This window comes from Pogona vitticeps, chromosome 1, assembly GCF_051106095.1.
Source record: "Pogona vitticeps strain Pit_001003342236 chromosome 1, PviZW2.1, whole genome shotgun sequence".
NCBI classification, from domain to species: Eukaryota; Metazoa; Chordata; class Lepidosauria; order Squamata; family Agamidae; genus Pogona; species Pogona vitticeps.
The window spans coordinates 234,404,271-234,431,115 of NC_135783.1; the positions used below are offsets into that span (position 1 = coordinate 234,404,271).

The following is a 26,845-nucleotide window of genomic DNA, read 5'->3' on the forward strand; positions in this document are numbered from 1 at the left end:
CCAGAGTAAAGGTGTTGGTTAAATGTCAGGACTATACTGGCAGTAAACTGAATTACAAGAACTGTGATAATGGTTTCCAAAAGATATGTAAAATAACTGTAAAGCTATAAAAAGTAGAACATTGCTTGAATTTGCTATGTTTATGACAGTTGTTGGTGTTCAGAATTCAATAGGAGAAGAATAATTGAAGCTTACCTTAACTGGCTTTTGGTATCTTTATCAAAATAATGGATGGGATGTTTTGTATAAACCTGTATTTCAGAAATATATAGGATCCAGTCTTTGCATGTGAGCAATTTCTTTGGACCCTTTCCTAGGGATTCATTAAAATGATTGGTGAAAATTTAGAGAATCCCATGCTTCATTGTAAAATGAAATTTGCTGTTTCTCGTAATAGAGGTAGTGTTTGTAAGGTATGAGGAAGGAATGTACTAAAAGCTCAGAAACAAAGAGCAAATGAAATGCCCCCCCCCCCCGCATGCGCAATTTGTAAAAGAGTTTTTGCTTGAGGAATTAAGATTTTTTTACTTTGAGATTATCAGCCTCACAGACTGATTTTCACAAAAGACAGACTTCGCATTAGCATCTTCCTGGTTATGAACAGCAGGGCTGTAGTGAGTAAATGTTGAGATTTGGGATGTATGGTTTCCAAGACCTTCTGTGCTGACCAGTTGCCTCATAATCCTAGGCAGGTCTGCCATGAGAAATGTTGAGTTGAGGTAGTCTGAACCTAATGACCGTAGCCTGCATATGGAAAGTAGGGAAGACACAATACTAGAAATTCTTTATTTCATGGCTTCACCTTCTTTGCCTAGAAATAAATGGGCGGGCAGGCAGAGTGAAAGCAACCTGGTGACATCAGTGGCCAGTATATCCATGTTCTGGGAGTGCAGGTAGGAGGGAAGTTGGCATGACCTCTTCCTCTAAAAAGCTAGAGGCCTGAGCCTAATATTCCTTTTCCAGGTCTAGAAGACTGTTGACCAAAAAATCTGTTTTGCATCTGTGTTGTTTCCTGTTCAGTTCTGAAAAGCTAAAATCCGTCTTCCTGAATTCTGCTGCTTCATTTTATTTAGCACTCAATACGAGCGTTGGCATTGAGAGTATTGCGAGAAATCTTGAGAAATCAGCCTGCAAGATTTAAGAACTATGCTGAACTCACAATCATGAAGACTCTGGAAGCTCATAAAGATTCTCACAAAGAGGTGAGTAATCCTGGTTGCCTTGGTGCTACCCAGAGGAGTGGGCAGTGCCCAAGAAACACTCATTAGAACTCTAGAGGTTGTATCCATGGGTTGTTGCCGAGAGACCTGCCCTGACCCTTTTGGTGCTCAAGCACTGTACTTGGAAGGATTGGGGGGGGGGGATTGTTCTGTGCCTGTTCTAAGACAGTAAATTACAACAAGCGAATGTATCAATATAAAGATACCTTGTAGTCCATACCTGTTTCAAAATTTAAACAGCTTATAATCTTTCTGTTTACTTCCACTTCATCTTAAAAAAACAGCAGGAGCTGCCTCTATCTACAAATGACATCTGAGCTGGCTCCACCCACCACTTGCTGCAGCCCCTGATCGATGGCCCCTTCTAAGAAAAAGAAAGCCTCCCCCCATATAACCTAAACAGACTAACTGGTTGAATGGCCAGAGCATCAGTGCTACCTGAAGTAAAGCTCAGAAAGCCAGCCCCTAGAGGTGCCAGTTTGGGACACACACTCCTCAGCACACTGCATCTTCCACTTAGCCCACAGCATACTTTCCTTCCAACCTATCCTGCCGTAAACGTCACCCCAACATCGTGTTTCCTGAACCAACGGCAAGGTCTTATGGGCAAGTTAATTCAGAAATGTGTTACAGTGGTGCCTCACTAGACAATGATAATCCGTTCCACTGAAATCGCTGTTTAGCAAAATCATCATCTAGCAAAAAGCATTTCCCCATTGGAATGCATTGAAACCTGTTTAATGCTTTCCAATGGGGAAGAATCATTGTTGTCTAGCGAAGATCGGCCATAGGAAAGCCGCTTTGCGAACCGCCGATCAGCTGTTTAAATAGCTGTCTTGTGAAGTGTAGGTCCCGAAAACACCTGCTTTGTGAGTGCGGAGGGAGCTGTCAATGTCATCTAGCGAAAATCGGTTTGCGAAGCAGGGATGAAACATTGTCCAGCGAAATTCCCCCATAGGAATCACTGTTTTGCGAATTGCTATAGCGATTGCAAAAAGTCAATGTCTAGCGAAAAAACTGTCATGTGGGGTAACTGTCTAGCGAGGCACCACTGTACTGTATCAAGATAGGCAAAATGTGAATCCTTGAGATGTTGTTTAAATACAACTCCCATCATCCCTAGCCAGAATAGTCACTCATGAGGCACGCTGGGTATTGTAGTCCATGAAAGATTGCACTTTGCCCACCCTGTATTATGTTAATGGATTACTTCTAGGTAGGTATTGTACCTCTTATTATAATGAGACCAGTTTGATTATGGAGCTGTCTATTCTACGGCAGCTTGAGAATAAAATGTTGAGACCTTTTGATACAGAAACAGGAGAGCAGACCACTCTTCGGCACAAAAGGGGTGTAATGAGACTGGATTTCATGGTACAGTGGGGTCTTGACTTAAGAACGGCTTGAGTTAAGAACATTTTGACTTAAGAACCACTCTCTTAGGAAAATATTGACTTGACTTACATACTTAGATTTGAGTTAAGAACTGGAAAAAACCACATGGGAGGCAGGGAAAGAGCAAAATTTGAACTTTCAGTTAACTGTTGGCCAGTGAAAAGGGTGCCTGTCTGCTTCCTCACTCCTCCCAGCGTTTAGAGAGTGGATTGGGAGACAGTCTTCAGACTGCCTGGACTGTATTTTCCCTGCCTTCCCTGAACCTTTCTTGACCTAAGAAAAAAAGAAACAAAATATCCCCCTCTAGTGGTCGAAGGCGGAATAGCAGCTTCCCATTAGTTTCTATGGACGGAATAGAGCAGATACGGATCAAATGGTTTTCAATGCATTCCTATGGGAAATGCAGATTTGACCTGAGAACTTTTTGACTTGAGAACCGCCTTCCAATACGGATTAAGTTCTCAAGTCAAGACCCCACTGTATTGCCATGTAGCTGATGCACGTTTTTGCTCTGAAACACAAGGTGATACTGTCCAGTTAGGCAAGTAACATGGGAACAAAATGTGTAAGGATTGTCTTCAAAAGAAGGGCCAGAAGAAATTTAATCTCTTTAATAAATCAGCATGTCTGTACTATATTTTCTTGGAACCAGAATCTCCACACGGCACTTTTTTTTAAAGACACTTTTATTTAAACGGCATTTAGCAGTAGCTGTAAACTGATTTCCAGATAAAGCAGTTGGACAAAACATTTTGTTCTAAAGGAGTGCCTTTATTGGCAGGCTTCTCCTAAGTTCACATTCTTTTTGTCTCACCTTGATTCCGTGCCCTTGTCGTTTTCTTTGCGAATCACCTCCACAAGAAAATAGGAAAGCTCAGCCGTCTCCAGAAGCTCCAGCATTGTTCGTGTTGTCTGAATCACTTTGTTGGGGTTAAAAACTAGGTAGCAGGTAGTTTTAAAATTATGAAGAATATGTACATTTTTATGCACTTAGCAGGCTCTTGTACACCTTGTGAATATAAAACATCAGGAAGCCATCAGAGATTGACATAGATGCAGGCATATGTCTTGCACTGACATATATTCATTCAGTACAACTGAGGAACTTGATTCTAAGGTGTATAGAGGGAGAGATACAGGATGAGGCCTTCCATTGAACAGAGGACTTCTAAGGACTGGGATTGAAAGTATTATACCCTTTTTAAAAATTCCAAGTTCTTGGCAAGTAAAACAAACAGAAAGCAGTTTCCTTGATTTTTTTTCTACTTTGTTTCATGTCTGGCTTTTTCTACTTTTTGGATAATAGTGATTCTGGCAGGTTTTCCACTCTGGTTCTGTTCATGTTATTATGAAGTTTAAATTTGTAAGGAAAAGTCGGAGAATATGAAATCTCTATCTTACTGTATGCTCTAAGACAATAATAGTAGTGGGTCCTACAGCACCAAGCCCGTTGCACAGACTTCCTTACACTGAGACCACATCATATTGTTCATCCCTATTAGACTAGCCCAGTGGCTCCCAGTCTTAATTAACCCAGGTGTTCCTTGGATATCTAGGTTATCCAAAGTTAGGAAACACTGGACTAACTCATTGGCTGAAAATGGATGTAGCAGGTGCAGTTGTTCAGTGGTTCTCAAGCCCAGATGTTCTTGGACTGCAGCTCCCAGAAATCCTGGCCAGCACAGCAAGTGGTGGAGGCTTCTGGGAATTGCAGGCCAAGAACATCTGGGAACCCCAGTTTGAGAACCACTGCTCTGGTTAACTTGCTGAGATATGTCTTCCTCATACGCTCTTCCCCAAAAGGACTGCAGAAATATTTGCAGCAGAAGACATTTTGGGGAGTGGGGGAGCTTGTTACCCTTCTGTGCTTTAAATCTGTTGTGTCAAATAGTTTACAGCCTCTTCAGTGTAGTAGTACTATAGAGAGGCTAAATTGTATTGTCATGTTGTATCTCTTTATTCTTCTTTGCCCCTCCCCTTAGCTAATTTACTCTTCACCCAACAGTTGCCCCTCAGTTCCCTTCTAACTGCCAAGGTGGCAACACCTTGGGAATGTTTGGAGCGGAAGACTATTCAAAAATAAGTTTAGATAGTTTATTTTTTCCTTCTACTTATCACCTCTTTGTTTCTTGTTCCTTCATCAAAAACTAAGGGGAAAAACATTAAACATAATTTGGTTCCTTTGTCATTTATTGACCCAAAAGGCCTGTTTAAGCACTGTGTGTCTAACAGCAACAATCTGCTTAAGAGATGGTTGTAATAAGTGCCTTTCCTGTTTGGGTGAAGGTCATCAATCCAGCACTGTAAAATTATAAAAGACAGTCATGGCTGAAGGTTTTCTCGTGGGAACAATCACTCAGGGCCACGGATTCAATCTCAGAAGAATAGGCCTCAAATTGAGCACTACCATCATCCAACAATCAAAGTTGTACATGGCATCTACATGCATACTATATTTATAGAGCTTCAAAATTAAATATATAACCTATCATTTTCTCACTTTAACTTAAAGTAAGAAAATGATAATGGCCCCCAGTGCCCTGTTGAATAGTTACATGCGTGGAACTCCAGTTTTGGAAGCTGCCACAGTGATCCAACAATGTGGTAGTTCTGCATGACCATGACCATGACCATGACCTGCACCTCATCAGATCCCTGCAGCAGCTTCCCCAATTGGCGTTCCATGTTCATAATGATTGGACAGAATGCTGGCCAATGTTGAAGAAACCAAGGTTCATTTGAGGCTAATATTGGCAGCTAGATTGCTGCCTTGGAACCAGAGTTGTAATTCTCAGTTCTTTCTGTAGATTTTGCATAAACATAGCATTTGGCAAGCATCCAAATTTATTGACTGCAAGAAAACAAGCATGAATTAAGAGGGTGGGGGAACTGATGCATATATGTGAATACAGCCTTACACTGTGGCTTTGAATTAGCATCGTACAAATCCCAGAAGAAAACTGATCTTTTTACCTAATAAAGTGATTTGCAGCTAGTTTAATTTTATCAGTGAGGCCGGAACATGTACTCTTTGTCTTCTGCAAAGAGCATCCAGCTGGAAATCTCCACTCCCCCAAGTTGTAGAGTATAGACCCTGCTGATGAGTCAGTGGCATTGGATAACTAGGGGATCTGCCATCTCCGTAATGCTGCCTTGAGCATTCCGTTATCCTACAATGTTGATTTCATCTGGCATGTTTTGTAAGGCATGAAAAACTGACTAGGGAAGCTTGCCCTAACTCTCCGTCACTGTTGCCATTTGTATCATGCTGATACAAAAAGGGTTTCAGAAATGCCCAGTCTCTGAAGTCTATAATATGTCAGTTCTAGAGTAAGTGTATTGAAAAACTCCTTTGCACTAGCAGCAGAAATACGCTTTTGGTTCCCAAAAGTTGGGGGATGGAGTGTGATTTGGGGGGGGGTCTTCAAAAAGCCCCTGAGGGTGGCGTGAGAATTGTGCTTTGTCCACCTCTTAGAGGCAGAAACTGTTGGCTTGCTTCTGGGCCACTCCCTTTTCAGTATGTTCTGTGTGTTTTCTGTGAAGGACACATGTTTAAAATGCTGATGTTTTCCTTGTTTCTACCACCACCAACTAGGTTGTCAGAGCTGCTGAGGAAGCAGCCTCCACTCTGGCCAGCTCGATCCACCCAGAACAGTGCATCAAAGTGCTTTGCCCCATCATCCAAACAGCAGACTACCCAATTAATCTGGCTGCTATTAAAATGCAGACTAAAGTCATTGAGAGGATCTCAAAGGAGTCTTTGCATCAACTCCTTCAAGACATCATCCCTGGGCTGTTGCAGGTAAGGCACCCTGTGGGAAGCGAGTGGGTTGCTGTGAGCAGTAAACACCGCTTTAATATTCTGGTACACTTACCTTCTGGTGACTATGAAGAGATGCTCAGCTGAATGGAATAGTAAGCAATAGAAACTTGGTGCATTGCCAGTGAAATCCAGGATGATTTTTATTTCCAGAAAAATGCCAAGATGACTGGTTCCTGGCTCATAGGGAAATCGGGAAGTTCACTTGGTCCCACGTCTCCCTTTTCTTCCTTCAGCAGCCTCTAATTGTAAAGAATAGCAGGATCATCTCACTCATTTGTCTCGCTACAAATGTTCCTGCCAGATGCTTGCACAACCAAACTAGGGAGCCAGATGATGGCATTTGAATGTACTCCTTGGCCTTTTCTTTTTTTAGAAAACAAAACAAAACACAAAACCTTAATTCTTCAGCATGGTCTTCTGTGAATGCACACAAAAGGGTTAACCCAGCGCCAGCGTTGGTCCTCTCGGAACATTCTCGAGCTTTAAGAGAAAAGTAACAAGTTTAAGGCTGCCTATACCGCGCATGCTCCGCCCGCCCCAGCCTCAGTTCCATTTTTCCGCCTAGCGGTTTGGAACCTCTCGCTTCGAGCTCTATATACTTTCGCTAATTTTGACTGATTTCTTCGGCTTTTGACATTGGATCAAACGGATTTTGTGAACTGTCTCCTTCCCTGATGTGGACTTTTTTTTTTGGCTCCACTCCATTTGGGATTTCCCATTCAATTTTGGCTGCTTCGGACTTCCCACCTTTTCCCCCGCTTTATTAACGGCTACCAGTAAGACCTTTCAGCTTTTATGTCCCCTTCAGGGCCATTTAGCCGCTGTGTTGTTTGCTCCAGGAAGATTCCCCACCAAGATGGGCATGATCGTTGCCTTTTCTGTTTAGGTGAATCCCACCTCACTAAATCTTGTAGACATTGTAAAGCCTTTACTAAAGCTGCGCTAAAAGCCAGGCAACAGCGTCTTAAGTACCGCCTGTGGGTGTCCACTTTAGCTTCTACTAGACCTTCTGACCTGGAAATGGCCTCACCTTCAGCCACCCCTCCATCTGAATCGGGAACTTCCATTCAGTCTGTTGTCTCCAAAGTCACCAGACCTCTTAAAAAAGCAACTTCTTCGAAGAAGTCCGCTTCGACATCGAAGTCTGCTCCTGCTCCTGCATCTAAACCTGTGAAGCAAGCAAAAGGAAAGGCTCCTGTTAAGGCTAAGGAACCCTCTATTCAACTACCACCTATTTCTGAAGCTTTACCATCGCCTATACTGGAGGACTCGTCGAGAGACCATGAATCTTTGTCGGAGGCAGCCCCATCGCTCCCTCCTCGACAAGTTGAGCCGTCTCTTCCAGCTGGCGTTTCATCTCCGACGCCGAATCAGCTTGCTGGAGCCACTGCAGGCTTGACTTCTGCCCCACACAGCCCAGTACCTCATGGGCAGGGGTCTTCGGCTCTTTCGGTCTCGTCAGCGCATTCGAGGTTGAGATCCCCTCGAAAAAAGCGCTCGTCGAAGAGGAAACACCGCTCTTCAACTAGACGTCGATCCAAACACCGACGTCGAAATAGGTCTTCAGACTCGGACGATTCTGATAGACCAAGGGTTCGTCACCACCATCAACGTTGTCGGGACTATAGCTCTTGGGACTCTTCTTCCACGTCGACCGATCAGGGTCAAAAACATAAGAAAGTAAAATATATTTGCGTTTCTTCTTCGTCTTCTTCTGAGTCTCCACGTCCCCGCCGCCATCATTGACGTCAACGGGTCGACATCGAGGGCTCTAGGGCCCCAGTGCCACCTCCTGTAGAACCTGTTCCTTCGACATCGACAGCTCCTATCTCATCAAGCAGACCCAGTCCTTCAATCTCGACGTCAAAAGACAACTTCGTAAAAGGAAAAGGGATGTCTTATCAGACCCGGATGAGGTTTCCTCTGTGGCATCTTCTAATTCTGAGCAAGAGTTAACATTGCAACCTTGCCAAGGGGAGCTCCCTGAGGGTGAAGTTGTGGGTTCTGATACAGGGGATCCACACACCTCGTCTCCCTCAGAAGATTTCTCCTCTTACTCACAGGTGCTCTCAGGACTAGCAAGGGCTTTAAAGCTGGAGGTACACCAACCTAAACCTCCTGCTGAGGACCTTATTTTTGGTGACATCAATCAAGAAAGGTCTCCTCCCCCAAGTCTCACCTTCATTCCAGTGGTAATGGTGATTATCAAAGAATTCTGGGATCAGCCTTCTACCTCTCCCTCTGTTTCTCCTCGCACAGAAAATCTTTATCGTGTTCATGGCAGTGACACAAAATTCTTGCTTAAACATCCAATTCCGAACTCACTGGTTGTGGAAACAAGTTGCACTAAGCCCTCTGGGAAATCACATGTCACTCACATGAATAAGGAGGGTAAAAAGCTGGAGATTATTGGGAGAAAAATCTACTCCTTAATTTCGCTGCTCCTTCGAATCATCAACTATCAAACTGCCTTGGTAGCATACCAAAAGCAGCTCTGGCTTAAAATTCTACCTGGCCTCAAAATGACCCCAGAGGACGTTCGGCAGGGTTTCCTAAATTCCTATGAGGAAGCACAGACTGTATCAAAACATCAAAGATTGTCCATTAGGCATGCAGCGGAGACTGCTGCCAGAGTTCTTGTGTCGGCTGTCACTATTCGCAGGCATGCATGGCTGAGGTCTGCTGACATCCTAGAGGACGTCAAAACCAAACTGGAAAACCTTGCTTTTGACGCTACTGGACTATTCAATGAGAAAACTGACAACCATTTGGAGGAGCTTCATAAGGCAAAGAAGACCGCCAAATCATACTCAATCCAGCCACAACCTAGATACAAAAAATTTCAATGGAGAAGGTCTTATGCACAATATCAGCAATCTTCACAACAGTACAGACCTTACAAGAACTTACCTCAGCAAAGGGCATCTCAGGCTTCTTCCTCCGCTCCCAGTTACCGTCCTCAGCAGTCACAGCGTAGGCAGTCTTACAAGCCTCCTGCCAAAAAGTCAAAACAGTATCTTTGATTCTATCATACACATAAATAGAAATCCCATCACCACACGACTTTAAGCATTTCTGGAAAACTGGTCTGCCACCACGAACGACTCATGGACATTGAAAATCATCCAATTCGGCTACCAACTGGAATTTATAGAATTTCCTCCCTTAGGATTCGTAAGTCACACATCTTTCGATCCCGCTTTAGAGGAGGAAGTTCTGTCACTTCTAGAAAAGGACGCCATTCAACCTGTCCCACTCAGAGATCTAAAAATTGGATTCTACTCCCGGTACTTCGCCGTGCCAAAGAAAGGTGGAGGTGTAAGACCTATCCTTGACCCAAGAATGCAAAACACTTACCTGCATCCAAGACACTTCCGAATGGTGACCTTGGAGTCCATCCTGCCCCTGCTAAAGAAAAACAATTGGTATGTGGTGGTGGATCTGAAGGATGCATACTTCCATGTGAGCATCCATCCAGATCATTGCAAGTACCTGTTTAGGATTCTTAGGTCGAGGATAGGTCTTACACCATCTTTTAGGGAACCATTTATCAATTCCTAGCCTTGCCCTTCGGACTTTCAACAGCTCCCAGGACATTCACAAAGGTCATGGCACCTGTGGCAGCTTACCTATGCCTCAATGGCATCCACGTCTATCCTTACATAGACGATTGGCTGGTAGTCTCTCCATCCAGGACTCAGGCTCTGAAAGACACAAAATTCATTCTATGGTTACTGCCAAAACTAGGTCTCACCATCAACAGGGAGAAGTCACATCTCGAACCCTCCAAGATAGTGCATTACATCGGAGCACGTCTGGATGCCATCAGAAGTCGAATTTTTCTGCCCAAAGATCGGATTAAAAAAATACGCAAGGCTCTCAGGAAGTTTCGGCCAGGGGCCCGCGTGAAGGCGAAACATGTTCAACATCTGTTAGGCCTCATGGCATCCACCACTCCGGCTCTGGTACACGTACGTCTCAAACTGCGGTCCCTACAGTCATGGTTCCTGGCACTCTTCAATCCCATGACAGACAGCCAGAGGCGTAACTCGAGAGCTTGCACGACAACTCGAATGGTGGAACTATCCTCATCTGAGGATAGGCAGACCCTTTCAACCACTTTGGCTCACCGCCCAAGTGACGACAGACACCAGTCCAACAGGATGGGGAGCGCACTGCGGACAGCACAAGGTTCATGCTCTTTGGTCTGCACAAGAAAGAAACCTCCACATAAATCATCTGGAGATCATAGCGGTCATCAAGGCCTTCAGAGCTTTTCTTCCCATGGTGCAGGGTCGTGGTGTTCAAGTAGTAACAGACAACACCACGACCATGTACTATATCAACAAACAAGGAGGGACACGCTCAGGATCACTGCTATACCTCGCCATTCACCTGTGGGAATGGTGTTATCTCCACCGTTTCCTGTGGCAATTCATGTGTCCACAACAGAGAATGCCCTAGCAGACCAACTGAGCCACACCACAGCTCAGAACCACGAATGGGAGTTGAACACAGAGGTGTTTCGCATTGCCTCTGGTGGACTCCAGATGTAGATCTCTTTGCTTCTCAACTGAACGAGATGTGCACCAGTTATGCATCCAGAGCCGGCCTCGGCAAAGACTCCATCGGGGATGCGTTTATGATTCAGTGGAATCAGGGACTCCTATACATGTTTCCACCTCTCCCACTGATTCAGAGGTCACTGGTGAAACTTCGTCACACACCTGTGGAGGCAATCTTCATAGCACCATACTGGCCTCGACAAGTATGGTTTCCAACGCTGAAGATGATGTCCTCTGACTTCATGAAACTACCAGCTTCACCCAATCTATTAACTCAAGATGCAGGCAGGGTGCTCCATCCAGATGTGGACACTCTGCATCTAACGGCGTGGAGGATCTCCCCAAGATCAAGGAGGCGTTAGATCGGGCAAAGAAACCCTCCACTATTCTACTCTACAGTTATAAATGGAGACTTTTTTGAAATTCACTGAAGCCAGGGATCTTGTGCCATCCCCTGTGTCTATCTCTACGTTACTGCAATATCTGTGTTACCTGTTTGATTTCAAGTTGTCCATTTCCACTATTAAAGTTTACCTAGCTCCAATTATCTCCTTCCAGCCTAAGGATTCAGATTCATCACGCCTCTTCTCCCATCCTACGGTTAAGGCCTTTCTCAAAGGACTTACTGATCTGAGGCCTCCAGTTTGGCCACAGGTTCCGCAGTGGTCCCTCCAATTGGTGTTGCATGCCCTTGCTCGTCCTCCCTTTGAGCCAATGGCTACCTGCGACCTCAAAATGTTAACTTTTAAGTCGTTGTTTCTTGTGGCCATCACTTCTGCCAGACGTGCAAGTGAACTTGCTGCCCTTCGTTCTGACCAACCTTTTCTACAGTTTTTCAAGGATAAAGTTCTGTTACACCCTGATGTCTCTTTCCTTCCAAAGGTGGTTTCAGACTTTCACCTCAACCAGCCCTTACTGCTTCCCACTCTTTTCTCTGAACCTACAAATGACACCGAGCGCATGCTCCACACTCTGGATGTCAGGAGGGCTCTGGCCTTCTATGTCTCTAGAACCAGGGACTTTAGGTCATCCAATAGACTTTTCCTCTGCTACTTTGGGAAAAAGAAAGGTCTCCCAGCATTGTCTTCAACGCTCTCCAGATGGCTTGTCTCCACAATTTCACTTGCTTATGAGCATCAGCATAAGACTCCACCTGAAGGACTTTGGGCTCATTCCACCTCTTTTACTGCCCTACTGCGTGGCGTTGATGTACCTGACATCTGCAGGACTGCCACTTGGTCTAATGTCTCCACTTTCATCACTCACTACAGACTAGACCTGCGGGCTAAGAAGGAGACAAGTTTCGGGAGAGCGGTGTTCACGTCTGTCCTCCAGTGACAGCCCACCATCCGGTGAGTAAGCGTGCTAATCACCCTTTTGTATGCATTCACAGAAGACCACAATGAAGAAAGAGAGGTTACTTACCTGTAACCATGGTTCTTCAAGTGGTCACCTGTGAATTCACACAATCCCGCCCTGCCTCCCCTCTATCTGTCACTGGCTGTATCTAGCTCATGCTCAGGTACCTGTGGCGGATAAATGAAACTGAGGCTGGGGCGGACGGAGCATGCATGGTTTAGGCAGCCTTAAACTTGTTGCTTTTCTCTTAAAGCTCGAGAATGTTCCGAGAGGACCAACGCTGGTGCTGGGTTAACCCTTTTGTGTGAATTCACAGATGACCACTTGAAGAACCATGGTTACAGGTAAGTAGCCTCTCTTTTTAAATTTTATTTTGAGGCATAAACCTGGGACCTCCGTATCTTACAGAGCTCTTGTTTGGCAAGGCCTGTTTAGAGTTTTTGCAGTCTGAAAGATATTGGTTACTGTATTTACTGTTGCTACACTTTTCCATCAAGTAGTTGAGGCATTCCGTAGTAAAGTCCATAAAAGCACTAAAAATATGTACATCATTGAAAGGAGACATTTGCAACAGTTGTCTTTCATGTTTTTCTCAGGCTAGTCAGATGTTGAAATATATGATCTTGTGATCCTGCAATGCTGTTCTGCCTTCGATCAGGGTATTGGCAAACAGGCTCCTCTTGTCTTGCTTCTCCCATTCCCCCCCCCCCCTGCAAGCTCTTCAGTAATCCTGTGAAGGCTCTTGGGGAAGGGAGGGGCCATCACAACCAGTACTTGGGAGAGAGATGGCAAAGAAGCAGCACTCCCTGAGAGCCCTCATTGCTCTAAATCTTTTGCTCAGAGAAGCCTAATGAGGTCTGTTGTTGTTTAGTCATGTCCGACTCTTCGTGACCCCATGGACCACAGCATGCCAGGCCCTCCTGTCTTCCACTGCCTCCCACAGTTGGGTCAGATTCCTGTTGGTCGCTTCGATGACGCTGTCGAGCCATCTCATCCTCTGTCGTCCCCTTCTCCTCTTGCCTTCACACTTTCCCAACGTCAGGGTCTTTTCCAGGGAGTCTTCCCTTCTCATGAGATGGCCAGAATATTGTAGCCTCAGCTTCAGGATCTGTCCTTCCAGTGAACACTCAGGGTTGATTTCCTTTAGAATGGATAGGTTTGTTTTCCTTTCAGTCCAGGGGACTCTCAAGAGTCTCCTCCAGCACCACAATTCAAAAGCATCAATTCTTCGGCGGTCTGCTTTCTTTATGGTCCAGCTCTCACTTCCATACATCACTAAAGGAAAAAACGTAGCTTTGACTATGCGGACTTTTGTTGGCAAGGTGATGTCTCTGCTTTTTAAGATGCTGTGTAGGTTTGTCATCGCTTTCCTCCCCTTTCTAAAGATTCCCTGAAAGGTTTGTCACAGAGAGATACTTTAAGGATTGTTTGCAGTGTTAAGTGTCAAAGTCGAACAATCCAGGTCGACATGATACATGTGTAAAAAAAATCTGCTTCAACTAGATTAAAGTTTATCCACTTTCATGATAGTTTCAGACTGGCAACATTAGCTAAAGGCTTGCCAACTGAGGGTTTGTTTGGTGTTCTGTTTTGGATTTATGAGTATCATTGGAATTTAGTAGCCAAAGAATATTGTAGACAAAGTCAATTGTGTTCTCCTGACCTATGCCTTAAAGAGCAGCATATGGTTGGTAGCTTGATGTGATTGGTTCTTGTTTCCCCATGAGCATTACTAGACACAAGTCTTATTGTACAAGGTCAGAATTAGGTTATGCCTTTGGGGCACAGCCCTGTGTTTGGGGCGGACAAGAGCCATGTCATAGCAGGAAACTCTGGCTGAGTTCCAGCTGACTCACTTAGCATCCCCAGTTGTCCTCAGGACCATGTGATGTTGAAACTGCTCTGCCACTAAACATGCAGAAGCAGTAGGTCCTCTCCTCTGTTTCTGGCTAAGTCTCTGTTTGAAAGATTCATGTAACCATGTCCTTCCCTGCTTTTGCATGTTCATGTGCCACAGTGTGCTCAGAGGGACACCAAATCCATTACTAAGACAAACGTGTTTCTCAGTGCTATTCTGGCTCTCCATTTTCCACCTTTTGTCAGCTGAACCTACATTTCAAAGTGTATTACAGGTCAATATAATTGTCCCTACAATAGTTTCTGATGTCAGAGAATGTTGTGAAAATGAGATATGATATTCTCACCTCCCACTTAGCTGCTTACTTGAAAACTGGCAGCTTCTACAACTTGGCTTGTCACACGTGCTGAGTTCCTAGTCTTTTGGAATGATTTACTACATACAACTCAACATTTTGTAAAGCAAAGCACTGTTACCTTTGAGATTTTGCAGTTCCTTTCCCAGGCTGAAGGTGAAAATTGTATTATAGAAATAGCTTGGAATGACAGGCAGACAAATGGCTGTTTTGCAATCTAGAACCTCACAAGAAGACAGTTCTGAACATAAATTTTTGTTGGGTCTAAAAACATATGCTCCTTGCTGCTATTCCATCCAAAACTCAGTCTCCTGAAGCTGCTTTTTCCCATATAAAATATCCACCAGCCACTTAACCTTCTTTATGCATATTTCCATATCATTGGTATTTTGGTCAAGCTACTCTTTCCATAGAAACAGCTGTTCTATCAATCAACACTTGATGGAGTGGGCTTTGGTGCAAAAGCTTATGAAAATCTGTTGGTCTTCTATTAGGCTTTCCACAGATATTGCTGCAATGGATTAACAGGTGTCCTCCCTTCCACCGAATGTCATTCAATCAGTTGTTCCTGTCAGTCTTCACATTGCTCTTAAGAAAAAGTCCTCAGATTTGCAAAGAGTGTCTGAGCAGCAATTGTGTGCTATCTGTCTTGAGGAGAATCCCAGCTTTCTAAAGGAGACTGAAACAGGTTTTTTTTTTTATCAGATTGTGGAAAATGCTGTACAAAATGTTGCAAACTTTGTTTAAAAATGTTGGAAACATATGAACATCTTAGGAAAGGCGGCTTGTCTTAGACATGCTACTTGGTTTGCCTAATCACTTGTTTGGTAAAAATGTTGGTTGGGAAAGTGCGGCCCCTCTCCCCTCCATAATTCTTCTTTTAGGTGGGAGGGGAAATAAATGAAGTTACTTCAGTATGGTTCAGTGTGAGTCTCCATAAAATCTCACCAGAGATAGTCAAGAGATGCATAAAGCTCTCACATCTGGCGAGGTGTGACAATCATGCTTTGTGGCTATTTATTCCTGGTTGATTCATGTAACCGTATTCATTTCTGAAGACAAAACCCCCCTCAGTACTGCAAGTCCTGAAGAGTAAGTGCAATTGCCAAAACACAGTTTTGACAACAGGGAGAAGCAGGCAGAGAACTGATGGAGACCATTTCCCATGAGTGGACGGGATCCGAGAAAAGGAAGAGAAGCATCTGCAAGTTTCCTAACAGCTTTCTTTCTCCGTGTCTCTATGAGATAGTGATATGCACACACACCAGGGTCTGCAGGAGTTATTGGACTGTATTGCACTTTTAAAAATCAACAAGAAGATGAACCAGTTTAATTGGTGTAAGCTTTTGTGGACTGTAGCTGCTTTTTTAGATGCATAGAACATAGCCTTCATAGACACCCTTTTGATGACTACTACTAAATCTATCAGAACTGTGGGCATAATCTTTCATGATACTGGACTAAAGACCTTTTCCCACCTTACATTTGTTTTTCTTTCTACCTATACTTGAGTGTACTTGTCAACCACCACTGACCTTTGAATGACTCTTAACAAACATGGTTAAGATACCTTCAGAAATGTTTACAGTGTGACTCAAGTATGTTCTTCTTGGTAGGTTAAAAATGCCATGTTGTCATCATTCATAGAATTTTAAAAAACTATAAGTTAAAAAAATAACATAAGAGAAGCACAAGGTAATATAAGTCACACAAATCATCATGTCACAAGATATAATGATTTATACAGAACTTTGTCCTGTTCTCACACGGGCAGCCTGTTCTACCTAGCTATAAGGCCAGTTTGCCTTTTTTTTTCCAGCCGCAATACTACAGTAACTAAAATTATAAGAGAATACTGAAAGGCTGAGAATAACCATAGGGTTGAAGGCCACAGATTACAATATCTTGTTTGGGAAGAGCAAGCCTGTCCTCATCTTGCTTCATGAATATTTGTAGCATTCCCCCAGCAGAGGTCACTCAGAGCCCAGGGCACAAGCACACCAGAAACTCCATGTCCCTTTTCACTAGAGCCTTTTCAGATATCATCTTCAGGGCAGTAATTACATAGCTGTTACTCAGGTCTTGCGTACAAGCCAATATATTTCTGTAAGGTTTCACTTCTGTTGAAGGAATATTGCATTTTCCCCAGTTCTTACGACACAAAACCTGGTTTCTTGGGATATGTAATTTCTGTTGGCATCATGAATACAGTGTATAGTGTAGTTTTCTGAGTGTTGTAGTTTGTGTGAATTTTGTTCTGTTTTTCAGCACTTCTACATCTATGCAAGCTAAGTGCCTTTCCACTGTACTGCTTGGGCAAGGGTCTCTTGTGCCTTCACAATTAAACACAGTACAGCAGTAACCAGCAAAACCCTTCTTGTCAGTGTCCTGCCCATCCTCGGTCAGAATAATACCTGACCCATGTTTTGCTCTTTAATACTTCCTTTCCCTTTTTATGTAGCTGCTTGGAACTGTCTGCTCCCTTTTCCAGCACTGTACCTCAGATCAAGCCACCTGACTTTAACAACCACTACTGCCATTCTTTCTCACTTATTTGAAGAAGCCAGTCTTGAAAGTGCATGTCTGTCAGCCTCCTACAATGGATCTTTTAAGTTGTCAAGGAACTACCCCCCCCTCACATTTTAAAGGGCTGCAGTTCAGGGAGGGCTTTATTCTTCCATTCTTTGTGTGTTTTAGCTCCCATTGGGGGATTGTTCTTCTTTTCATAGCATGGAATGGATGTGCATATTTAATCTTTTATTCCTCATAGTTTTTTTTTTCCCCTTGGAAAACCCAGGTAACCAAATGCAGCTGAAAAAAATAGAACACTGCTGCATATTTAAAGAAATGGGCCTTACAGTGATTAAGAGCCACTTGGGCACTAGAAATAAGAATCCAAACCAGACTTGTTCCCAACCATTAAATTGTTGAAATATGAGGTTTGTTTACGTGGTAATTTGAGGCAGGGCCTAATAGGGTTGAAGACTAAAAGAAGTGGAAAGGTTCTGTATGCTTGGTAGGACTCCAAAGTTTTCAGAAATATGAAGGAATAATTTGGGGGAAGGGGGAGAGACACAGGCAAGCAGAAAACAAATATTACACACAGAGAGAGAAACCCCCCCAAAACCAAACACTCTAATGAAGACTAAGCATGCTCACTGACCGGTGGGGGGTGGAAAACTAGTGGTAGGGGAGAAGGAAGTAAGTGTCCTGGAAGGGAGTATGTCTAACTGGTCGAAATACCACTCCTCAGCATTTTGTTAGATTCCCCCTTTTTATATCCTATTTTGCATTTCTGCAGCACTTTTCAAGGCAAAGTGTCTGCACATTAATCATTGTGTTTTAGGATTAGTGACTGCTTTATTGGTCAAGAGTTGATTCTTGATTTGTTTTAGTTGTGTTCCAAGAGAATGTTCTTTGAGAAATGCAAATACAGGAATTCCTGCTCTGACCCAGGCAAGTATGACTTGGCCTTCAGGGCATTCATTACCTCAGCATTGCCTTGTGAAGCTGAACAACCTGCTTCTCGACTCTAAACTAGCAGACAGCTGCCCAACCCTTGGTTATGAGCATACACCATGGCCCTAGATCTTGTGGAGCTCAATTGAAAATGCAGTTCTCTTGAAAAATATTGAGGAGTCTTGCAATGCCTTAGAGACTGATAGGTATTGTTTGGCATAAGCTTTCATGGACTGAGGTTTACTTTATCAGATACTATATGTTCTGCCAGTTAGGTCCTGTGAGCATCAGAGAACCTGGCTGTTAGCTTGTAGAGCTATTGATTTCATTTTCTATCTCTTCTGGAGGCCTCTGGGAATGCTAGCCATCATCGGAGAGACAGAGTGAGAAGAAAGTCAGATTGGCTGAAATCCTTTTCTTAATTACTCGTGTAGGAGGCAAATGGCATAAGATTCAGTTACATGTAACTGGCAATTAATGAGTCTCTGTTGGGATTTTCAAACACTTGTCAAACCAATCAGTGTGCATGCTCAAAATCTCAATGGTGATTTGTTATTTGCAAGCTAGAAGTGACTGGATGTTTCGCAGTTTACCTTCCATATGTTAAATTAAGCAACATGTTTTAGATTTTAAACAGAGTAAATACACTATTGTGCTTAGTAGTAGTAGTAGTAGTAGTAGTAGTAGTAGTAGTAGTAGTAGTAGTAGTAGTAGTAGTAGTAGTAGAAGAAGAAGAAGAAGAAGAGTTGGAAAGGGATCCTATGGATCATCGAGCAGGTCCTGTCAAGGAGCCACAGTGGGGAATTGAACTTCCAGTCCCGGGCTCTGCAGCCAGATACCTAAACCACTAAGCTATCAATGAACTCATTTTTGGCAGCAGCTATTGTTCCTTTTAAACACATGCTTGTTGTCTGGTGGTAAACTAAAGGCAAGTGTTTTTTAGTGATTAAGGCAATCTGTAGAACTCACTGTGCTCAATCTGGATGACAGGATTCCTGAACAAAGATGGAGAGCTGTTGTCCAAATCCAGGATGAGGTGCCAGTTACATGCCTGCACACCCCCAGTCATATGATTGGCTTGCAACCGGCACCTTATCCATCAGCTGCACTTGGCTACCCAATTTACATGATTTTACTTATACCAGTATAAATTGCAATGGAACTTTGGCCAGAGGGTTTACCTTGCAGATGCTAACATCTGTGTCTTCTAACATGACACTTTTATAAATATATGAATAGCAAATTATGTTGAGGCCTTTATTTACAGAGATTATACTCTTGTTCTTAAGGCAGTTAACCTTTGTTTATTTTAGTTCCACAATGTACTGAAGATTCCACCAGGTAGGATTTTCATATTTCCAGTACCCACTTCCAAGTGGGTACCTTTGGACAGGTATAGATCTTACTGCAGTAATATAGCAGTTCTTAGAGCTTTCACACATCTCCTGTTTGAATGGGATGTATGTACCTGTCCCACTCATTCCTTCTACCCCAATTATTGGAAGAGGTCTTACAAAGAAGCCTTGATTCACATGACTCTTCGTTTTTTGTATCTAGGGCTACGACAACACAGAAAGCAGTGTTCGAAAAGCCAGTGTATTTTGCCTTGTGGCAATATATTCAGTTATTGGTGAAGAACTAAAGCCTCACCTTGCACAGCTCACTGGGAGTAAGGTATGTTTTCAGATCGGGCCAGATGTCTCCTCTTGGAATGTTTGAATGTTTCTCTTTTTAATTATGTAACTTTTGAAACATAGATTGCTGCTGAATGTGAGATTATCTTGAAATCAGTGACAGGCCAGAGAGCACTTGCGCCATTGAAAGGGAGGCTTGCAAAGTTTTCATACATGGCAGACTTATAAAAAGAAGCTGAGAAAAATTATAGAGAATCTGCTTGAAACTTGAACAGTATACATATGGGTTATTGTAATGTTCAGGATAACCACTGGGCATTTTTAGAGCTGTAGCTCCCAACCAGCAAAGTAGCTTTGCACGTATTCAGGAACACCTCACTTCCATATACAATTGGTTACTGAAGTATGCATGACCTTTTCTGATAATATCTCAACTAACTACTTGAGTTAGCTTGCAGAAGCGTTCCCAGCTACGTGACTTTACAGGGCTTCGGCTCCATCACAGCCACTTTGGGGAGCTCTAAATAAGTATAGGCATGTTGCACACATAATGTCAGACCCACTGGGAACTGTTGCCATTAATATTCAATACAGTTCCTGGATCGGGAGAGGAAAGGTTAAAAGAAGGTGATCAGAATTGCCTAATTGAAGATATTTTTACATTGGATGGATGGGATGGATGGATGAACCAAGAATGTTGGAAAATAGATAGACTTCTTTGTTTCCACAGCCACTGCCAGGTAGATGTTGGGGGAAAGGGCTATAGTGGCAATATGTGATGATGTCCAGGTGAATTAATGAGCTTGAAATTTGGGCTTGGCTTGTGATAGCCTTGGGAGGAAGTTTTTATTACGGGTGCCTTCATTTTGAATCTGAGAACCATCACTAAGTTTTGTTCATGTTAGCCTGACTGTATGAATCTCCAAGTCCAGAGTTATGGCTCTTGACATTGATTTGATTGAAAGAGAGTAAGCAAGAAGATACAGCAGTATCTGAGAGAACAAGGGTGAAATGTGTAGCCATGTTGCCCACAGATTACTTATTGTGAGAATTACAGCTGAGATTTGGAACAAAATATTTGGATCATTCTGCAGAGCTGGTTTCTGAACTTCTTCCTTAAGGGGAATGACCTTAGTGTTATTTTAATGTAAGTTTTATATTGTAAAAATATACCAGAATAAGTCCCAATATGTTCATTGACTGTAACATGCTACCCATCCAAGCAGAGGTTAGAAATTTTAGATTTGGGGATTGCAGAGCCCCTAGCCATCACAGCGAAAGGATTCTGGGAGCCCTAAAAGCAACTTTCCTGAGCACTTCAGCAAAACTAATACAATGAATACAATCCTGAACTGGTATGCAATCCTGAAATATTAAGTCAGAGATCCAGAGGTGAGTTGCATGTCTGCAGTTTCCTAAAGTGGTGCCAGCTATGAAGAACTAATGAGTACTCTCCTCTGTAAAGAAGGAAATGAATGAAGTGCATGGTTATGACTCCTTTTCCTCCCCTTTCAGATGAAGCTCCTGAACTTGTACATAAAGAGGGCCCAGACTACGAACAGCAACAGCAGCTCATCTTCAGATGTTTCCACACATAGTTAATGGAGACCTTTGGACATACCTGCAGACATAGAAGCAATCAGCTGTGCCTCTCAGAGACCCTCCCCTCATTGGCACACTTCATCTGCTGATGGAGGCCATGCAGATATTTATTGCAATCAGTATTTTTAGTCCTTTTAAAGCTGTTTATTGTAGGATATTCTTGGTATTGAATGTAAAGGAAGCAAGGCCTGGGTTGCAGCCTTCATTTGAAAAAAAAAAAGGGCAGTAGAATACTAGAGTTGAAACGCATCTCAATCATCCACAAGGTAGTCATTTCTAAAACTTGAAAAGGTTCCAAAGCTACATCCATGTTTTAATCAAAGCAATTTCTACAGAATTGATGAGACTTTGGCTTTATATTACACTGCATTTATAATCAAACCTTTGATTAGTTCCCTAATTTCTTTTATGCCTGAGTTCAAAATTTTGAATGATCTGACATTTTTTCTTCTTCAGGAGAAACCTGTGTAGGTTACAATATCAGATCCCTTAACTGAGTGGTGATGGCGAATGCTTTTTTAAAGGTATAATATCATTATCTGAATGACACAAGGTCATTGGAATTCTCCAGGAGCCCTCAGCCAATTTGAAGTGGTGCTGTTTATATAGGACAGTACACAGTTGTTTTAGTATAACTAATTTAAGACCTGCCTCTATATAGACCTTCCAATAATCTGTTTTTCCTTGTCATGTTTTAGCACTTTTTCTATATTTTTGAAAATTGCCAAAAATGTTTCGCAAAATTTTATAATGTATTCTCCATTTTTGCTGTAGTTGAAGTTCTGCCCACATGGCACATCTTGGTCCTGCTCCGCCTTTTGTTTTTGATTTTTTTTTAATGGAACTCTGTTCTGTTACAGTAGTTACTGGGAACTGAATTCTGTCTTTAAGAATTTTATCTAACTGAATAGGTAAGTATGCACTGAGAGTGAATACACTGTACTGTCTCTGAACTGGCCAAACATCTACACTGTCACTATCAGAAGAACTGACAGCCCTTCTCCTCAGAAATATATGTGAAATTTGCTGTTTACTACTGCTTCAACCCTCAGAAAGAGATTTTTTGCTTTTCAAAGCTTGTTTGGCTTTCTGGGAGCTGCAACTCATTTAACCAGGCCTTTCTTTCTTAATAAAATATTGCTTTTGTTTGTCATGTCAACAGATGCTCCTTAGTGTGACACTTGTTCTGTTAACACCCATCCCTCTCATCAAGAGTCCCCGACCCTTTGAGTACTCCAGGAGTATGTTATGTCTACCCAACTACCATGCAATCTGGATTATTTATAAACTTGTTTTGTGTCTAATGTACATAGCAAATTAGTTCCCGTCTCTCTTAATACTTCAGATATGACCCTGTTTCTTTAGGTAGTACTCAAAGGGCTAGCTCAATCTGCACCAACTTATTTTCTTTAAACCTGTACAATCAGGAGTATGTGGGGTGTTTAGTACATATTCCAGGTACAAGGACTTCTTGGCTACCGATGCATATATGCTGATGGAGATCAATCTGCATGTTGTCAGCGCTTAGCTGCCAGATTGAGGAGGCCTTCCTCTTTTTCCCAGCACTGTCCCAGTGTCTGCAGCTGCCTTGTCCCTGGCTGCCTCCTGATGCAGGGCTTTTAACTTTGTCAGACGTTAGGAAAGAGAGAGGTTTCTTTTCTTTGCGCTCTCTTCCATCTTCTCATGTCCCCCTCCCCTCCCAACCTTGATATCTGCAAATTCGCACAGAACAACCCTGCCTGCTGTTTGGGTTGCCTTAGATGGTGACATCCATGACGCCGGTGGGGCACCAGTGTTCCTGGGGCACATATGGAAACAAAGCAATGCAATCCCTTTCCACCATCTGAAGTACTGTAGGTCTCTTACTAAGTAGTGCTGAATCAACTGAGGCATGTGGCTTTCTTTTAAAAGGTACACTATGTGTGCTTGCCTGGATTACAATACAACACAAGACTTTTCTATCGCTTCCTACTAGCTTCTCAATAACCTGTATAAGTAATATAACTTGCAACATTGTCATATAAATCTTCTTTCTACCACCCTCCCAGCCCCCTTTATTTATCAAGTGTAATGGTTCATATTAAAGGACAACAGAGAAATGTTTGTAGAATGCAGCAGGACTTTGCTAATAGTAATAATGTTTTAAATGGGAAATACAGGCTTACAAAGCTTCTCAGAAGAGTCAGCCATCAGAAAGAAGTTTGTTGGCACAGTGTTCACAACGCATGTATTTAATTTCTGTTTGGTTTTTTTTTCCTTTTGGGCACTTTTGTCATGTTACATCCATATCTGTATTTATATCTTATTTGTTTCACTTTTGAGTGTATCATGGCAAATGTACAGATGTTTTTATGTTAACATTTACATGATAGAATTTGCTAAAAAATAAAACCTTTTGAGTTTGCCCTAGAATAAATGAAAGTCAAATTTGAGTCCTCATGGGAGCTTCTTGGCACTGCAGCTTGGTTATGAAGGTCAACTAGATTGTCAGTTAGGTTGTCAGATTCAACTAGATGAATTGTTTCCCCTAAAATATGAATTCTTAAACCAAAATCACAATGAAACACATATTTGTAATGCTGGCCAGAGTTATAACCATATATATGTACATAGACTTTCTAAGTATATTTGTGGGAAGCAAGGACCTCGTTGTGGGACCATCTCAGTCCTCTCAGTGTGTGCAGCCTTTATCCATATGATCCATACTTTCGGGAAAATTAGGTTTAAAGATCACATGCTTAGCATTCATATGGACCACTAAAAGACAAACACAAAACATGAGGTTTAGGAGTGCCATAGCAGGGCCTTCTATGAAGGTCACAATGCCCAACTCATCCTGACTGCCTTGGATATACCTTGAATGTCTTCATAAAACTCTTACAGTATAACTTTAAAAGAGTGTAACAACTTGAAAAAGTCATAAATACTTATGCAGTGATTAGTCATACCATGCTGTCTCAGTAAACAGTCTGCTGATTTATTTATTTTTAGTAATGCCAGGTTCCAAATTATATTCAGCCCAACATTGCATTGGTCCAAATAGCATACATAGCAAGCAAAATATCACAATCCACAGTCCAGGATTTGGGGGAAGATGTTTTGTGCCACCAAAACCAGAAGTCTCTCCCAAAAAACACAAGCACCTCCAAGAATCCCGTGTTGTGCACATGATCATTTTAGAGGGAACACAACCCTCTCCCCAGACTAGGTTCCATGGAGCCACCATTTGGGATAAAGACCCTTGTAAATGCTAGACATAATTTGATCACATCTATCCTCACACCTAACTTAAGAACAATAAGAAGTAAGAACTGAGTGCCATCGGCCCATAGATGATTTGTTCCTGTTTAGTCCTTAAGTCATGTCCAATTTTTCATGACCCCATGCACCAGAGCATGCTCGGCCCGCCTGTCTTCCACTGCCTCCCAGAGCTTGGTCAAATTCATGTTGGTAGTTTTGATGATGCTGTCCAACCATCTCATCCTCTGTCATCCTTCTCTTGCTTTCACACTTTCCCAACATCAGGGTCTTCCCCAGGAAGTCTTCTCATGAGATGACCAAAGTATTGAAGCCTCAGTTTCAGAATATGCCCTTCGGGTGAGCACTCAAGGTTGATTTCCAAGGTTGATTTCCTTCAGAATTGAAGGTTCTTGCAGTCCAGGGGACATTTAAGAGTCTCCTCCAGCACCACAATTTAAAAGCATCAATTCTTCAGTGGTCAGCTTTCTTTATGGTCCAGCTCTCACTTCCGTACATCACAACTGGAAAAATCACAGCTTTGACTATGTGGACCTTTGTCGGCAAGGTGATGTCTCTGCTTTTTAAGATGCTGTCTCGGTTTTTCATTGCTTTCCTCCCAAGAAGCAGGCGTCTTTTAATTTCGTGGCTGTTATCTCCATCTGCAGTGATCATGGAGCCTGAGAAAGTAAAATCTGTCACTGTCCCCATATCTTCTCAGGAGGTGATGGGATGATCTTAGTTTTTTTGATGTTGAGTTTCAGACCATTTTTGGCACTCTCCTTTTTCGCCATCATTAAGAGGTTCTTTAATTCCTCCTCACTTTCTGCCGTCAGAATGGTATCATCTGCATATCTGAGGTTACTGATATTTCTTCCGGCAATCTTAATTCCGGTTTGGGATTCCTCCAGTCCAGCCTTTCGCATGATGTATTCTGCATATAAGTTAAATAAGTAGGGAGATAATATACAGCCTTGTCGTACTCATTTCCCAATTTTGAACCAATCAGTTGTTCCATATCCAGTTCTAACTGTTGCTTCCTGTCCCACATATAGATTTTTCAGGAGGTAGATAAGGTGATCAGGCACTCCCATTTCTTTAAGAACTTGCCATAGTTTGCTATGGTCCACACAGTCAAAGGCTTTTGCGTAGTCAATGAAGCAGAAGTAGATGTTTTTCTGGAACTCTCCGGCTTTCTCCATAATCCAGCACATGTTAGTAATTTGGTCTCCAGATCCTCTGTCCATTCAGAATCCAGCTTTTACTTCTGGGAATTCTTGGTCCACATACTGCTGAAGCCTGCTTTGGAGGATTTTGAGCATAACCTTGCAAGTGTGTAAAATGAGTACAATTGTACGGTAGTTGGAGCATTCTTTGGCACTGCCCTTCTTTGGGATTGGGATGTAGACTGATCTTTTCCAATCCTCTTGCCACTGCTGAGTTTTCCAAACTTGCTGGTATATTGAGTGTAGCACCTTAACAGGATTTTAAATAGTTCGACTGGAATGTCATCCCCTCCACTGGCCTTGTTGTTAGCCATGCTTTCTAAGGCCCACTTGACTTCGCTCTCCAGGATGTCTGGCTCAAGGTCCTTTCGGCGTTGGCTCAACCACTTCATTAGCTCTGGAGCTACTTGTACTTGTCTTCCACTCTTCCTCAGTAGCATGTTGGATGCCTTCCGACCTGAGGGGCTTATCTTTTGTTGTTGTTTAGTTGTTAAGTCGGGAGAACAAAAAGAGATTGTGTGGACTTTTGAGGGATACCAGCCCTTCCCTTCCCAAAAGAGATTCACTCAAATCTGCTTGATTTGGATTCCTGCATTGAACAGGAGTCTGGACTTGATGGCCTTATGCTGTTGCTGTTTAGTTGTTAAGTCATGTCCAACTCTTTGTGACCCCATGGACCAGAGCACGCCAGGCCCTTCTATCTTCCACTGCCTCCCAGAGTTGGCTCAAATTCATGTTAGTAGCTTCGGTGACACTGTCCAATCATTTCGGTGACTCTGTCCATGGAGTTTTCTTGGCAAAGATACTGGAGTGGCTTGCCAGTTCCTGCTCCAGGTGGATCACGTTTACTCAGAACTCTCCACTATGACCTATCCGTCTTGGGCGTCCCTGCACTGCATAGCCCATAGCTTCTCTGAATTACTCAAGCCCCTTCGCCACGACAAGGCAGCAATCTGTGAAGGGGCCGTTGATGATACTTCATCTCAAATCCCTGGTTTATCTCTCCCAGCAGCCTCATAGATCTGAAAAAGCAGACAGAACAAGATGGTAGATTGCAAGACCTTGCAACACACATGTTATGGATCTGAGCAGAAGTTTACTGGAACTGTACA

At 42.8% G+C, this 26,845-nt stretch overlaps 1 protein-coding gene across 6 annotated transcripts in view; it reads left to right on the forward strand.

Moving 5' to 3' along the window:
- Positions 1-23,702, forward strand: part of CLASP1 (cytoplasmic linker associated protein 1) — a 232,228-nt gene extending 208,526 nt beyond the window's left edge. For 5 of the 6 annotated variants that reach the window (XM_072985237.2, XM_078377580.1, XM_078377536.1 and 2 more), the window contains 4 exons: positions 1,074-1,202; positions 6,211-6,417; positions 19,592-19,708; positions 21,184-23,702. In XM_072985237.2, the coding sequence (XP_072841338.1) occupies positions 1,074-1,202; positions 6,211-6,417; positions 19,592-19,708; positions 21,184-21,270 (540 nt within the window). In that variant the 3' untranslated portion in view covers positions 21,271-23,702. The remainder of the gene's footprint in view (positions 1-1,073; positions 1,203-6,210; positions 6,418-19,591; positions 19,709-21,183) is intronic. The other variant, XM_072985239.2, reaches the window with a different exon arrangement.
- The last annotated feature ends 3,143 nt before the right edge of the window (positions 23,703-26,845 follow it).